The following is a 16,173-nucleotide window of genomic DNA, read 5'->3' as shown; positions in this document are numbered from 1 at the left end:
TTGGGGACTGAAGGATCAGTGACTGGCTATAACACTCCCTGTTCTGTGACTACTGGCCTGAAACTGACTTCTCTCTTTTCAAATCCAAACTTCCTTCCCTTCCTGCTAGGCAGTCTCCAGGGTGACCATCAGATTCTTGAATGTTGTTGTCATTAATTGTGATATGTTAACTTGCCTCAAATAAGAACCATCTAGCAGATTTGTAAAGATTTGGGTGTATCTGTGGATGACTGGCATGTATGCCAGCAAAATAAGGAGGGAAGACCCCTCCTGGAAAGAAGAGAAAGTCCGCCCTTTCTTCTTCTGGTTGCCTATGCCTTTGAATGTTGGTCTCTAGTTATCTCAGGTTTCCAGCACACTCTTCAGCCTCCAACATAGATCCTTTGGATTTCTGACTCAGAATCTTCCTGGTCTCATTAATGCGCTCCAGTACTATGACCTTCAGCAGAATCCCCTGGCCTTACACAGGTAGGTGGCCATTTTTCATTCTTTGTACCTCTGATCTAGACGATGGCCATTGGGCATCTTTTTGCTTTTGATCCTGTAAGCATACCTAGCAAATCCTTTGTGTCATCAAGCATATATTTTATATTAACTCTGTCCCTTTAGAGAACACTAATATATACGTAGCAAGGATGAAGGATCAAGGAGTTGGGAGATCCCAGCTACAGGATGGGAGTGGGGTTCAGGGACAAAGCTCAGGGAGGGGGTGTGTTTCAGAATACAACTGAGAGCAAGCAATCCTTATTAATCAGAAAGATGTCACTCTACGCCCACATTCCCAGCTTACTCTTGTTCTGGGACATCCAATCCCTGCCTCTTCAGCTCTCTTGAGACAGAGCTGTGTAGGGACATTGGCAGGTGCCTAAATTCCTCATAAGCACCACTTCCTCTTGTCATTCATAAGGCCTTGGTGCTGCAACACTGAGTGTGGGGCCAACACCTGACCCGGGAGCCCCATTAAGAATGGATCTCCTGGGGAACTGTGCTGTCCCCCAGGAAGTTCATTCTCCTGTGGGTTTATGAGGGGTCCTGGGCTGCAGAGCAGTAACAACAACAACAACACTGGAAAGTGATCAGGAAGATTCCAACCTGAAAGACTCAGTCTGTACTCACATCACTCTCACAAAACTGCTCAGATGATGCTTAAAAAACCTGCCAACTGTATCATGCTTAACTGAAAAATTTCATGTGAACCTGTAATAAATTTAAATTTTTTCTATTGTCTTAAAACAGCCTTTCCATCCTCCATCCTCTGTTTTCTCTTTCATCTTCACCTCCATTTTCCTTCCTTTTGACTCACAACCACACTTTCTCCCTTTTCTTGTACTGAAGAGCTGCCTGGCTAGTTCCCACCACAGATCCTTCACATTTATCCTTTCATCTCAGGTCCAGCCCTACACCCAAGCCAGACCACACACGAATGCCTTCTTTTTTGTCTTTGCACTGATTTCATCTTCTCAAGGTGTCTTCTTTCTACCCAGATATTGCATCCTTCCCATACTCTCAAGGCAGCCATTCTCTATCCAATCCCCTTTGCAATAATCAAGAGCTTTTCCCTAATTTGAATTTCAGTTTTTCACCTCAGTGTTATCCTCACTTACAGTGCAACTTCCATGACAGTAATGGCTATATATTCCCAGCTCTGTATTCCCAGACCCTGGAATAGTGAGAAATGACCATTTGCCAAATGAAGGAAGGAAGTAAGGAAGACAGGAAGGAAGGAAGGAAGGAAGGAAGGAAGGAAGGAAGGAAGGAAGGAAAGAAGGAAGGAAGGAAGGCTGGCTTTCTCCACATGCACATTTGCTCTTCCTCACTTACCTTGGATGCCAAGATTCCTTTCTCTGAGCCACTAATCCAGTACTAAAGGGACTCTAATTCACCTGCTTCAGCCTCCACAAACATGAATGCTTAGAACTCTACGCAGAGGGGTCTCACTTGCACTTTTCCTCACATCCTCTGCCTCCTCTTCCCACTCAGGGTCAGGCCCCTGCAGGCATCTGAATGGCCCAGCTGGGCCTAGAGTGTGCATCCCTCACTACTCCTCTGGGCCTTCTTTTTAGAAATTTCTGAAGCAGAAGAGCGAAGACCTCAGGTGTCACTGACGCTACCCCATTTGTGATCTGCACAGACAGGGCCAAGGCTCATGCTCAGGTTTGTTCCCCCAAGTTTTACTTGTGGCTGCTGTGCCAGCTGTTGAGATGGTACGGAGAGGGCACTCGAGGCAGGCACTGCCCACAGCCCTTCCAGGAGTGAGGGGAAATGAACTTACTGCTGGGCTTGCTGGTAATGACGCAGCTACACACCTGGTTATTTTCTCACATGCAACTCCCCTTGTGTGGCCAAACTGACACATTTCCCTAGATTTGGCTGGGAAGTGTGAACTCAAATAGTTACGAAACCCAGGGAAGTATAAAAGCCTACTATCCCTGCGGGGTGTCAGCCCCTTTCAAGGATGGAAGACCAAAGAAGGCTCATTTTCTTGGTCCTTGTAATCATCTCATGTCTGGTAGAGCTGAATGTGTCTGAGGCTGAAGGTAAGAAAATTTAAGTGGATTTCCCCCCACCGTTAGAGAAGACCTTATTTCATCAGGCCTCTTTCAAAATTTCAAGATTTCCTGCTGTTGGCCCTATTGAGTCTGAGTGGTCACTGCTGCTTTGCTGGAATCAGCACTAGCAATGAGTTAATGAGATGGAGCTTTCAAAAACAAAGATACTTTATTTGTAAGGAGGAAAAAGAAGATAGAAAGGTACTCTGGAGAGGAGGACAGGGGGCTCTGGAAAGATGGATATCCTTGGGACTTTGTCCCCAGCTTCTTTTATCAGGGTTTGGGAGACCCTACCTCCCCGAAACTTGCCACAACTTGACTCTTTGGCATGTCTTGGGTGGATCAAAGGCCACAAGACCCTAATCAGGGTGCCATTCCTTTTGGTGGACTTCGTTTGACATCTTCTTGTCCTCCTGAGGGCCTTGTGTCTAGGATTTCTAGGTTGGTTAGGAGGAGCCTTTTAGGAAGGCAGAGTTAGGGATTTAATTAAGGGGTGATGTATGTGTCTAGTGCAGTAATACAGTGACTAGAGTGAAATACATATGCACAATATATATGTGTACATATGCATAGATGTGAATATAGATTTTTATATACTAAGAGTTTTCTTTAGGTAAGCCCTTTCCCTCTTGTCTTCTTTGTGCTTTATTGGAGGTGGGGAGGGGGTGCTATCCTGGTTTCATGCAGCTGGCTTCCTCTGTTCCCTGCCTGCCAGCCCTCCCTCTAGCCCATTAGGTAGGTTCCAATGCCATTTGGTGCCTTTCTTCATCTGTTTTTATTTTTTCTTTCTTATCTTTGTCCTTTTAATTGTTCCCTCTAGTAAAGTTTTTAGTCAGGATTAACCAGAAAACTTAATGAACACTGATTCTATGGCTCCAACACAGATAAAATTTTAATGCTCTTGGTGTGATTTTGGCTTGGTGTTAATTTCTTTTAGTCTTATTTTATACATTGAAATATACGAAGCACATAGAGTTTTACTGGATAATTTCATTACTAAGAACTTATTTTAGGAAAATAATAATAAAATACACAAAGTTAATGTGAAAGTATGTGCTTTTACATAACCATAAAAAGAATATAAATTTCCACCAGTGATTTTGTTACTGTGAGTTCATAACCAAGAAACACTTTTATATGTGTTTTAAAAAATGACATTGATTAATTGCTGGAATTGTAAATTTAGCATGAGTAATGAGTTAGTGAGATGGAGAAAAAAACTGCCTGAAACTTATGATAGTTTTTATGGTAAGGTTATGCATTATGACCTGTATGAAATCTGTAAAGTGAAGGAAAAATGGAGGAAGGAAAACAATCTGGGTGTATTCACACCAAGGCTTTATGATGATTGGTATTCCATAGTTGGGTTTGTACAATTATACTTTTCTTCTTTAATTATGTTTGCTTTTTGAGTTTTTCTAATAAAGATCATATTTAGAATTAGATAAAAATAAAAGGTTTGGTATAAGGATATTTCTACTCATTGGAGATGAAAAAATGAGCAAGTTTGCTACTATATAAGTTTTTAATCACCAGCTCTATTTTGGAAAAAAAATCTATTTACTTTGTCCATTTGTAATTGTGCTCTTTGTCTTTTAAAGATGGAATTGTAAGGATTTGTTTCATGGTCTAGATGTAAAGCTCCCTTTTGAAACTGTCTTTTTTCAGGCCCTACTATATTCTTTTTTGATGGACCATATGTAGAAAATCTCAAGGGCTCTAAGAAGGAAAAATCTATTGCTCGTGACTTGATAGGGAATGACCAAAATAGCATTTGTGATTAGGCACATGCCTGTCTGGGTATGGCATGTGGGAGACAGCTGCAGGAGGGGGGTGGGGCTGGGACTCTCCTCAGTGACACCTGTGTTCTGTCCCAGGCATATCAAGCTGCACTGCCAGCCTGGGAGGGGCCAATCTGGCAGACACACACAGTGCCGTAATCCTGCAACTCAATGCCGCTGAGAACTGCACATGGACAATAGAAAGACCAGAAGACAAGAGTGTCAGAATCATCTTTTCCCACGTCCAGTAAGTAGAGTCTTCAGCTTTCCAAGGTGGGAGCTCAGCTCTCCTGCTGCTAGAGGTGGTAGAGATGGTAGTAATTTGCATGGTATTGATAGTGATGATAATTTTGACAGTCATCAGTATTGATGATGATGATGGTGATGGTGGTGGTGGTAGTGAGTAGTAGCCAGTGCTGATAACTGCATGCCTCACTGGCTTACAGAGCTCCTATGAAGTCATTACTAGGATTACGGATCCAGAAATTTCAAAATGCTGAGGTCACCACAAACAGTGAGTAGAATGATTAGGGTTAGTAACCAGCTAGTCTAATTTCAGATTCTATATCTTAATAAAATTCTAATTCTTAATTATACAACAGTCTCTGGAGATAGGACCCAAGCATCAGTATTTTTTACTTAAATCATAAGTGATTTTTATAAGCATCCAGACAACACAGTGCGAGGCCAATGTGAGGACACAGGGCTACACTGTAACTCAGTACTTCTAGAGATCTGTGTCAGATAATCTTACCAACCATCTTATGGGCTGCACTTTAGTGCCATTAACTAGCTAACAATGCCTAGAGAATGTACTCGGTGGTCCCAAAGTCACAAAGTAATAAGTAGGAATGAGATTCCAGCACCCGCAGCTATTACTTTTACCCCATCTCAGTGCCTTACTCAGCACTCAGGACTCAGTGCTCAGTATCTCACCCCACCTCAAGGAGGTCCCCAAACAGGGGCTTCACCAACTTATTCCAATGGGGAGGGATACCTGAGAATTTGCACAGGATACAAATTCCCAGATGACCATTCATGCTGTTGGTCACTTTGTGAACTTTATCACTGAAGTTGGATTCACCTGACACTGAAGGAATCAACAAAGAAGAGGACTTTTAAACTTCCTGGACTGGTAGAGTTATAAAAATATACATTACTTTTGATATGTAAAGAGAAAAAACATAAAAGTGGGAAGAACAAAGGTAAGTAAAAATTAACATTTAACATATATTGGGTGCTTTCTATGTGGCAGGCCTGTGGTAAGTGCTTTACGTTATGAATGGTATAAACTTGACAAAAAGTAAAAAGTATGCTATGCACTCTCCATTTTCTAGAAGAGAAAGCTGAAGTTAAGGATATCTAAATCACTCCTCCAATGTTACATAGCAGGTAAATGACTAAGATAGGAAGGGAACTCAGACTTTTAAACCCTTGTGATATTTGCCTTATGCCATCCTGGACATGCATCCTATGTGGACATTTGGAGAGAACCTGTTGGACTGGGCAGGAAACAGAAACCCTACGCTTCCTGTCCACACTATGAAACTAGCCATCCTCCAGAATGAGGAGGCATTGATACAGGGAAGGAGGGCGCATCTAGGGAGATGCTAAGCTTCTATTTACCCCGAGAGAGGTGGCTGCGGGAGAAGAGGGACTTCTCCAATCAGCAGCCTTGGATATCAAAATGTCTATGGAATCAATTCTAACTAAGAAGGTTTTCCCTAGAGTTTCCTGGGCAGGAGGAAAAGGAGTGATGGAAATAGGGTGAAGGAACAGAATCCTGGCTTTTAGGCTCATCTCCAACACTTACTTCGTATGAGATGTAGGTAAAACAATTCAGCTTCCTGATCTCACAAAGGTTGACGGTATATGGTTTGATCCTGAAGGTGGTAAGGATTCTGGTAAATCTTTGAGAAGTTTAAATAAAACAGATCTGCCACTGTTGCATACATCATCTTGCTAATACGAGTAGTTGACTTTGCTCTGTGAAGCCACTTGGCTAGTGGCTCTTCTCCTGCCTCCAGTATGTTCTGTCCACAGGCTGGATCCAGAGGGAACATGTGAAAGTGAAAACATTAAAGTCTTTGATGGACACTCTACTGATGGGCCTCTTCTAGGGGAAGTCTGCAGTAAAAATGACTTCGTTCCTATGTTTGAGTCATCATCAAATACACTAACATTTCAAATAATCACAGACTCTGCAAATATCCAAAGAAGTGTCTTTATCTTCTACTACTACTACTCTTCTGACACCAGTAAGTTGCTGTCTACACATCCTTTTCCTGTGGTCCTGCAAACACAAGTGACACCTGCTTTGGCTCTGAGGTTTTCAATCTTAGTTTGACCTATTCCCTCAGAGACTTCCCTGCTTGGGAGAGGTGCAGTTCTCTACCTCCACTATGCACACAATAATCTGGAGAACTTGTTAAAGCACAAATGTGGGGCTCACCATGAAGATTCTGATTCCTTGCTTCTGTGGGAGCATCTAGCTGGGGATGATCAGGTAGCAATAGAGTCCCCACACTCAGCCTATTCATCAATTCTGTTAAGATTTTTGCAATCATGATTTAGATCATTGGATGTAGATTGGGGCTGTGGGCCCTTCATGCTTATCAAGTCCCCCAGATGATCTAACAAGAAAACTGCAGAGTGCTGCACATAGAGTTGGCTTAAATTTTTAAAGATAGTTTTATTTTATAGAGTTCTACATTTGCAGTATTTAAGTTCCATTTTTACTCATTGCAGAATGCCATGAATTTGAGGGAGTGAGTCTGTGGGAAATATTCCACTATGGCTCTCTTTCCAAGGTGCAAAGCAGGTCTTGATAGTCTTCTGCTTAAACCACTGATTTATTGGTGCCACAAAAGTTTTAGAGTAGAACGGTTAAGATTTTCTTAAGCTAGACCCAGATCACTGTTTCAAACCTGGTGTCCAGCCCTTACCTGACATGCATGCTCTGATTTGACCAATGTAGACCACTTTACGTCCCTGAAAAGAGCCTTCAGTATTGCTTGTTTTATTTGTCCTGCTGCTTCCTTATGTACTTAATAGGGCAGAGAAGGATGAAAAGCCTTTTTATGAAGGATGCTACTGAGCTGAGCTTTGAACAGTAGCATGATTAGGGAAGGGAGAGGCAGAAGTATCCGGAAAGGAATAGATAGTAGAGCTAGTAGCTCTGAGCAGATCTGGGAAGAAAGAAGACACTGGGGCAGCAGGCCACTTTCTAGTGGCCAATGGGCCTAGAGAGATAGGCTGCAGCTAAGGAAGGACACGACTCCATTGCTGGTCCTAGCAATGTGACTTTATTCTCTACGACTCAATCCAGGTGATGGAGAATCTCTACACCTGTGATAGATTTAGTATTATTCATTTGGAGCAGGATAAAGATCTGCTCTCTGCCCTGAACCAAGGGGCAGAAATTCCATTGATAAAGAAAAATCAGAACCTAAATATGCAGCCCTTGGGAAAGACAGAGATGAAATTATACCCAGGGGAGGACATCCACCATACATGAAATGAAAAACATCTATTTTGATTTGCATTATTGACCACCTTCATATTTCTTTCAGTTATTCCAAATTGTGGTGGTTACCTGAACACTTTGGAAGGATCCTTTACCAGTCCCAATTACCCACGGCCACATCCTGAGCTGGCTTATTGTGTGTGGCACATACAGGTGGAAAAAGGTTACAAAATAAGATTAAACTTCAAAGAGATTTTGTAAGTACTGGGGCCCACTCCTGGAGGAGCAAATGCAGTAAACCCACTTGGCAACTTGGGGGGCCCAGGGAAGAGAAGTAATCATACCCAGCCTCTATATATGAAAACTTTTCAAGGAATTGACATAAAAACAAAGATACTCATCTATACTATTGCACTGAACTAGTTGACTATTTTTCTGAAGATTCAGAGGTACCATCAGGTGGCAAAATCCCAGACTTGTCATTATAAACCTGAGATGTCATTGCAAGGAAAAATCCCGAATCTCTTAAGAATGTGATGATATCTGATAGATTTGAATAGATTTTAAGATCCTTTTCACCAGGGGCTCTTTTCCTTAGCCTAGAAATAGATGACTACTGCAGATTTGATTTTATTGCCGTCTATGATGGCTCCTCCACCGAATCTGGCCTGATGGGACAAGTCTGTGGCCGTGTGACACCTACCTTCGACTCTTCTTCAAATGCTTTGACTGTTGTGTTATCTACAGATTATGCCAATTCCTATCGAGGCTTTTCTGCTTCCTACACTTCAATTTATGCAGAAAATATCGACACTAGTAAGTTATATTTTATATTTTTTTAGCAATTTTGAGCTGTCTACATAAAAAGTGCCTACCTGTGGTTATCACTTATGTGCAAACCTGTTAAGGATACTTGGAAACTCTGTCATAACCTAAAGCTGGATAATAATTTCTGTGCATTGTTAATAGAAAAAGAAACAATATTATTCACCTAAAAAAGATTTCTGTAGAGAAGAGGGGCTAGTCCTCTTAACATTGCCTGAAAAGATATAAAAATCTTAGATAGATTCTTGTCTCAAATAAGGTGAAAATGAATATTGTAAAAAGCACATCAATTGCTTAGTTGTCTCAGGCTTCAAACTACACTAGAATTTTGGCTGTTCATAGACTCACCTGCATATGGAAGTCTAAGTTTCAGAGTACCTAATCCTCACAAACATGATAATCCTTTTCCCTCTTTGTTTCCCCGGCAGCATCTTTAATTTGTGACTCTGATAAGATGAGAGTTATCATAAGCAAAACCTATCTGGAGTCATTTAACTATAATGAGAACAACTTACAACTAAATGACCCAACTTGCAGACCAGAAGTATCAAATGTCGTGGAATTTACTATCCCTCTGGATGAATGTGGTACAATCAAAAAGGTAAAGCAAAACCCTGTGGACACACAGTGCTCACAGCCACTTATGCATAAATGCCAAACTATCGCATCCATTCTCAGGGTGACTGGAGGGTGTTTTTTCTTCCTCAGAAGGTAAAGATCACTGAAAATGTATGTGTGAGACACAGTTTGAATATCTATGTGCTATGGAACACTTGCGCAGAAACCTTTTACTTCTCATATTTAGTAAAAATCAAGCTGAATTTTAAAGATCCTCTTCCCTTATAAAGCGAAGTTGGCAAAACCATTGCCCTTATTTTAAATATCAAAGATTTTTATTGGAACTCAGTGATTTGTTCTGCATGTTTTAGAACTTGGAGTCAAGATTTTAGGCATTTTCAGCCTGTCGGTCCCTTTAGGATGTACATTGTAAACTTTTTACTCAGGATGCTAAGCACCAGTCTAACTGAAAAGAATGAGGGCCTCACAAGAGGAATTGACAAGGACAGAAGTGAATATTTTTTTTGTGCCCAAAATGAGCACAGGTTCTACTACACTAAAGAGACAGTTGAGGGAACTCTGCAGAGCTCCTGTCTGTGCACGCTTGGGAAACTGCCTGGTTGGCTACATTTAGTGCTCTTTATGTAAAGAACATGTTGTAGGATTTAAAGTCTTTGTAGGGCTGTAAATTTGCATTCAAATTTGATCTTTTCTTATTTTGATTTTTATATTTTTTATGTAGTTCAGGCTGATCTCGAGTCTGTGGCAATCCTCCTGCCTCAGCCTGCTGAGTGCTGGGATTACAGACGTGTATCACCACACCTGGCCCAAAGTTGATTTTCATGTAACTGAAAAACGTCCTGTTCAATTCTGTTTCCAAGCTGTGTCTCTCTTCTCACATTGTCATTGCTCATGTCCCAAAATACTCTCGTCAGTAAGACATTTAGAGTATATAGTATTTTGACACAAAAGCAGTTATCTTGCAGTTTAAAAAAATTATTTCTCTATCTGCAAGAGTCATTCCCATGTATTCTCTAAAGTATTACTGGACTAAAATATGTAATTTGAATTCCATCTTGTTCTGCAGGTAGAGGACCATACAATTTCTTACACCAACGTAGTTAGTTTTGTGGTTTCCCCGATGTCTGCGGTGATCACCCGTCAGAAACATCTAGAGATTGTTGTGAAATGTGAAATGGAATATAATTCCACTGTGGAGATAATGTACATCACAGAAGACGATGTCATAAAAAACCAAAATGCACTGGGAAAATACAATACGAGCATGGCGTTTTTTGAATCGGATTCATTTGAAAACCCTATATTGGAGTCTCCGTATTATGTGGATTTGAACCAGACTCTTTTTGTGCAAGTCAGTCTACATACCTCAGATCCAAACCTGGTGGTATTTCTCGATGCCTGTATAGCCTCTCCCACTTCTGACTTTGGTTCTCCAACTTACGACTTAATCAAGAGTGGGTATGTAGCAAAGCAGCTGATGTCTGATGTTCCTTCCCAAGAGTAATAATGATTTTAATAAAATAATATAATTTTTGGTACCAGGGATTTAGTTTTCTTTGTGCCATTACCATGGAATTAAATTAAATATCTTATCTCTTCAATTTCATTAAATTTATCTGAGTCATTTTAGGGAATACAGTTTTTGTGTACATGTCACAAAATTTTAAGTTAAACCATTTTGTGGACATAGCCCATATGTAGCATTTAAAAGGTAATTACAAGATATTAAAACATTTATTTTATGTCAAGCGGGACCTATTTATGTTTTTGATGTTGGTTGTTTTTAACAAAAAAGGGATATTACTTAAAGATGTATGTCATCTTTAGAACATAATATCATCAGGAAAATGTATGGAGCATTCTTAAAAGTATAAAATTTTTATTTGAAAGGAAATGTTTCCCTTTTCCTTTCTAGAAGCTGATTTTACCAGATCAGCCAGGCTGATATATTAATAACAAGCATGAGAGGATGTATTTGACTTTCCATATGCAAATGTCAGTTTTTTTATTAGTTCACATGGACAGGAACTTTAAAGGCAGAAAAAACCTTAGTATGTTATCCAGGAATCAGATCCCTAGTTTTAGCTCTCTATAGTGTGAGCCACAGCTGTCTTCCTAGAGAAACTTCTGGATTTGCAAATTAGTTTTTTGAAAACTTCGTATCATCTCTTCCTGGTATGGGGAAGATGAATCACTGTGTATCTTCTGAGTGTGTTTGCGAATTCTGTTTCAGATGCAGTCAAGATGAGACTTGTAACGTGTATCCCTTATTTGGACACCATGGAAGATTCCAGTTTAATGCCTTTAAATTCTTGAGAAGTCTGAATTCTGTGTATCTGCAGTGTAAGATTTTGATATGTGATAGTGATGACCACGAGTCCCGCTGTAATGAAGGCTGTGTCAGTAGAAGGAAAAGAGATATTTCTTCATACAAATGGAAGACGGATTCTATCATAGGACCCATTCGTCTGAAAAGGGATCGCAGTGCAAGTGGAAATTCAGGTAAGAAAAAATATCTGTCACCACCTCCTGGCTTATAAAATGCAGTTGTTTTTAAGATGTGCATTTCAGAGATTTGTAATAGGGCTTTTAGTAAATAAGTGTTGACTTTTAAGCACACAGGAGAAATATTTTTTTTCATCAGTTGATAATGTGTATACTGGGTATGCTGATTCACCAGTGTATCCTATAGCTTTTGAGTATACAAGTATTGTCCTCATTTCTAAAAACAAGTTTCCTTTAGCTTCCTGTTTGCTATAGATATCATAGCCAGAAGCAATGTATATTTTCCTCCAAACAGATTTCATTGGTGCATTTTAGATTTACATATTGATGGCATTCATCACAAGGAATTTGTACCTGTACATGATATAACTTGTTTCTTTTTCCCCATTCCCCACCCTCATTTCAATCCCTTTTCCCGTCCCCATTTACAAAAAGTTTGTTTCCATTTTTCCTTCTTTTCTAATTTTTTTTTACTTTTCCCTTCTTTCCTTTCCCCCTCCCCATTCCGTGTTCCCCTCCCCATTTGAACATTTTCTTCCTATTTCAAATTCCTGTTATACATTTTGGTCCTTACTTAAACTTTTGGTTTCTCACAGCAGAGAAACAATGCAATATTTACCCATGTATGGCTGACTTATTTCACTTGGGGGAATGATCTCAAAGTGCATCCATTTACTTAAAAATGCATCCAGCTTACCCTTCCTTATGGCAGAGTACTATTGCATTTCATAACAAAAATCACATCTTTTTTTTTGTCCTGGGAATGGAACTCAGAATCTTTCACTTGCCAGGTTGGTACTTGTGCCACTGAGCTATATCCCTGGCCTCAAATAATTCTGTTTTTTTTTCCCCGTCTTTTTGAGACAGGGTCTTGCTATGCAATTCAGGCTAGCTTTGAGTTCACTTTGTGACCCACACTGGTCTCAAATTTGTAACAACCATTCTGACTCAGCCTCCTGAGAGTTGGGATTACAGGCATGCAGCACCATGCCCACATCATCTTTTATCTATTCATCAGTTGACAAGCATTTGAGCTGTTATTAGGATTTGGCTATTACAAAACCGTGCTGCTATAAACATGGGTGCATATATTGCTGTGATTGATCTTTTCATTCTTTTGGGAAAATACCAAGAAGGGAAATAGCTGGGTCAAATGGAACATGTACTCCTGGTTGTTTGACGAATCTCCACACTGATTTCCACAGTGGTTGCATCAGTCTACAGTCTTATCAGCAGTGGAGAAGGGTTCCTTTTCCCCCCAAAACCCCACCAGCATTTGTTGCTGATTGATTTCCTGATTAAAAGTCATTTTTTCTGGAGTGAGATAGAATGTTAGTGGGTACTTTTGTGTGTGTATGGTATTGGGGATCAAACTCATGACCACACACTTAGCAAGGCAGGTGCTTATGCCATTGAGTTAAATCTTCAGCCCATCAGAGTTCTTTTAATTTGCATCTCTTGAATGACCAGTAATGTTGAACATTTTTTCACATACCTATTTCCTGTTTGTAAGAATAGATATATTTTAACCCCTAAATAAAACAAAAAGTCAAGCTATTGTATAGAAGGCAACAGCTTATTGTTTTGTTTTGTTTTTGGTTTTGTTTTGTATCAGGGGTCAAGCTCATGACTTTGGGCTTACCAGGCAGGTGCTCATGCCACTGAGCTAAATCCCTAGCCCACAATACTTATTGGAAAAAAATCATTTTTGGGGTTTGCTTTTTCTTTCTTTCTTTCTTTCTTTCTTTCTTTCTTTCTTTCTTTCTTTCTTTTCTTTTTTTTTTTTTTTGTTTTGATTGTACTTAGGGTTTAATCCAGCACACTGAGCTACATTCTCAGACCTTTTTAAATGTTGAAGCAAGGTCTCACTAACTCACTAGGTTACACTAGGTTACACTAGGTTAACTTACTAGATTATTTGGGATGGGCTTGAACTTGTACTCTTCCTGCCCAAATTGCTGCTGGGATTACAGGTGTGTGCCACCATCCATGCCCAGCTAAAGTTTTGTTTTGTTTTGTTTGAGACAGGGTCTTACTCTGTATGACAGACTGACCTTGAATTCAATATGTATCCCAGGCTGGCCTTGAACTTGCAGCAATCCTCCTGCCTCTGTCTCCCAGGTGTTAGGATTATAAGTGTGTGCCACCATGCCTGGCTATTTTTTAAAAAAAATAGAGTCTACTCTATTGACACTGGGTAACTCAGCTCTTTTTTAAGCTGAGATCAGCTCTCTTCTTGCCTGAGATCAATAGGTTGAATGAGAAAGAAAGTATGGTAACTATTCAAGGATAATCTATAATTAAATAGTGTAATATAAGCCATAATGAAATAAAAAAGTTGTTTTAAGAATTTATCTTAGGTGCGATTGTGGCATTAAAGAATCTTTTTTTTCTATACATTTTCTTTAGTCAGCATTAAAGAATCTTATAGCTCATCTCTTTATTTATTATTAGTAGAATGGATTAAAAGGATTGATTCTGGCTTGCAGCAAAACATTTCTTTGGCAAAAATAACAGCACCAACAAAAATTAAATTCATTAACTTTAATAAATACATTCACTAAAAGGATTCATGATGAATTTATAGTTGTATAGCATTTGTAGTATAGTATATACATAGCAATCTACAGAAGTCTGAAATTAGTTGAAAATTTGTGAATCAAAGTCATTATAGAAATGACTATTCTTTTCCTGTTTCAAAGTAATAAAATTGTTTCCTATTGACAAATATATTTTGATAACTATGGAAAAGAAATGACCATTCATATATGAACCTGCATTTCCATTTGATTATTATATTCAAATTTTACATTTTTGTGTTATATCAAGGAGCCAAATTAAATTGACCACTTAAAACAAATAAATTTAACATAAACATAAGTTAATAAAATATTTGATAATAGTTCCTCAATATTAGTTTGGAGCTATGTATTAGTTCATGCATAAGATTCAAAGGATGTGTAGAGATGCTATAACTGTTTCCAATGTTTTGTAATGGTACTAGTTTTGTTTTGTTTTGCTTCCAGGTGCAGGAGTTCTGCGTCAGACACCTGCAGAAGACACTTGGAGCCAGCCTTTCAACAGCCTGCATGTGTTTTCATTCGTGGTACTTGCTCTGAATGTAGTGATTGTGGCCACGATCACAGTGAGGCATTTTGTAAAGCAACGGTCAGACTACAAGTACCAGAGGCTACAGACTATTAACTAATTGGTTTTGGCTCTAAGCAAGACACAATTTATCCCAGCATGTTGAAAGAAATGATTCTTCATGGCTATCCAGGATATGAATAAAGTAGGAAGAGACTGAAAAAATGATAGACTTTTATGTCACTGTGTCAGTATATTTCATTAAAAGATGATTGAAATAAACAAATATTCTATCCATTAACTGCCATCTTAGGAACTGAAGTTATTACATGAATTATGAGCATCACTTTTCATATGCATGAAACACTTTAACCAAATATCAGATGAACAGAAAAAGATTTATTTTATGGTTAAGAAGAGTAGTCTTTAAAATTTATGTTATTTTTCAAGTTTATTTTTCAGGTGCTAAATAAACAGTGCAAATGTAATATGCAAATAAATGGCAAATATGCTACCTTAGAAGTATTAAAAGTTATAAGGTCTGAAACAAAGAGTGCAGAAGAGTGCAGGGCAGTTGCTTGGCTTCCCATGTTTTACAGATGCAGTCTCAATGTTTCTCAGCAGCTCCGAAAGGGGAAGAACCTGACTGTAAAATGAAGGACTTCATACATTTTCTAGATTAATGAAATAAAAATTTTTCCTCCTATATATCATCAGATATCAAAGCCAATGATTAATCATACTAGCAAGGAGTAACCAGGTGTGGTTTACAAGTTCCCATGTATAGTGGGTAAGCGAATATTAACATGCTGAAGCTAATTACTTTAGACGAGCTGTGCTGTACAATGCTTCCTCATCGCCGAGGAACACATGCAGTTTCAGGTTCTATAAATCCAAACAGGTAACTACATTCCTGAACCCCCAAAGATGCCCTCTTTACACTGTAAATGTATCCACATACACAGGTTGCTGGGGGAATGCACAATGGATATGATAGACACTGTACTTTCCCAGAACAGTTTTTCAAAGATCTAAAGATTTTCAGCTTCATATCAAACCAAATTGTCTCCATTTTGTTTTTAATATCTCCATGTAGATCTTCTAAATATTTTTCCAAGTAGCCATGTTGTGGGTCTTCTATATGTTCATCTGTAAAACTTAAATCCACTGCAAGCTTCTTTTCTAACTTATCATCAAGACACCTGAAATTTAGTTAGAATGGGCAGACAACATTCAGTATTTAAAACAGCCCAAAAGCCCGGTTTGGTGGCCTCCTTTTAGTGGTCTCTCCATCAGGAAATGACTTGATGGTTTCTGCTGGCTAATGGAGCTGGCCAACAGGGCAGGTGGGCAGAAAGTGTAAGAAAGAAAATTATTAAAA

General features: G+C 39.2%; 1 protein-coding gene across 3 annotated transcripts; it reads left to right on the top strand.

The window, feature by feature from the left end:
* The first annotated feature begins 4,392 nt into the window (after window positions 1-4,392).
* Cuzd1 (CUB and zona pellucida like domains 1) lies at window positions 4,393-15,477 on the top strand. Of its 3 annotated transcripts, none has more exons than XM_063244888.1 (8): window positions 4,393-4,577; window positions 6,451-6,588; window positions 7,903-8,053; window positions 8,395-8,612; window positions 9,050-9,222; window positions 10,267-10,658; window positions 11,434-11,702; window positions 14,732-15,477. In XM_063244888.1, the coding sequence occupies exons 2-8, from the start codon at window positions 6,483-6,485 to the stop codon at window positions 14,911-14,913; spliced, it is 1,491 nt and encodes a 496-aa protein (XP_063100958.1). In that variant the 5' UTR covers window positions 4,393-4,577; window positions 6,451-6,482; the 3' UTR covers window positions 14,914-15,477. The 3 variants fall into 3 exon arrangements, with proteins under 3 accessions (XP_063100958.1, XP_063100957.1, XP_063100956.1); XM_063244887.1 differs by having other exon boundaries at window positions 6,358-6,588; XM_063244886.1 differs by having other exon boundaries at window positions 6,374-6,588; window positions 14,732-15,476.
* Window positions 15,478-16,173: the final 696 nt, after the last annotated feature.

Source organism: Cavia porcellus, unplaced genomic scaffold, assembly GCF_034190915.1.
Source record: "Cavia porcellus strain 051 isolate PalLab524CR breed Dunkin Hartley unplaced genomic scaffold, mCavPor4.1 scaffold_2, whole genome shotgun sequence".
NCBI classification, from domain to species: domain Eukaryota; kingdom Metazoa; phylum Chordata; class Mammalia; order Rodentia; family Caviidae; genus Cavia; species Cavia porcellus.
This window is presented reverse-complemented; position numbering and strand designations above follow the sequence as displayed.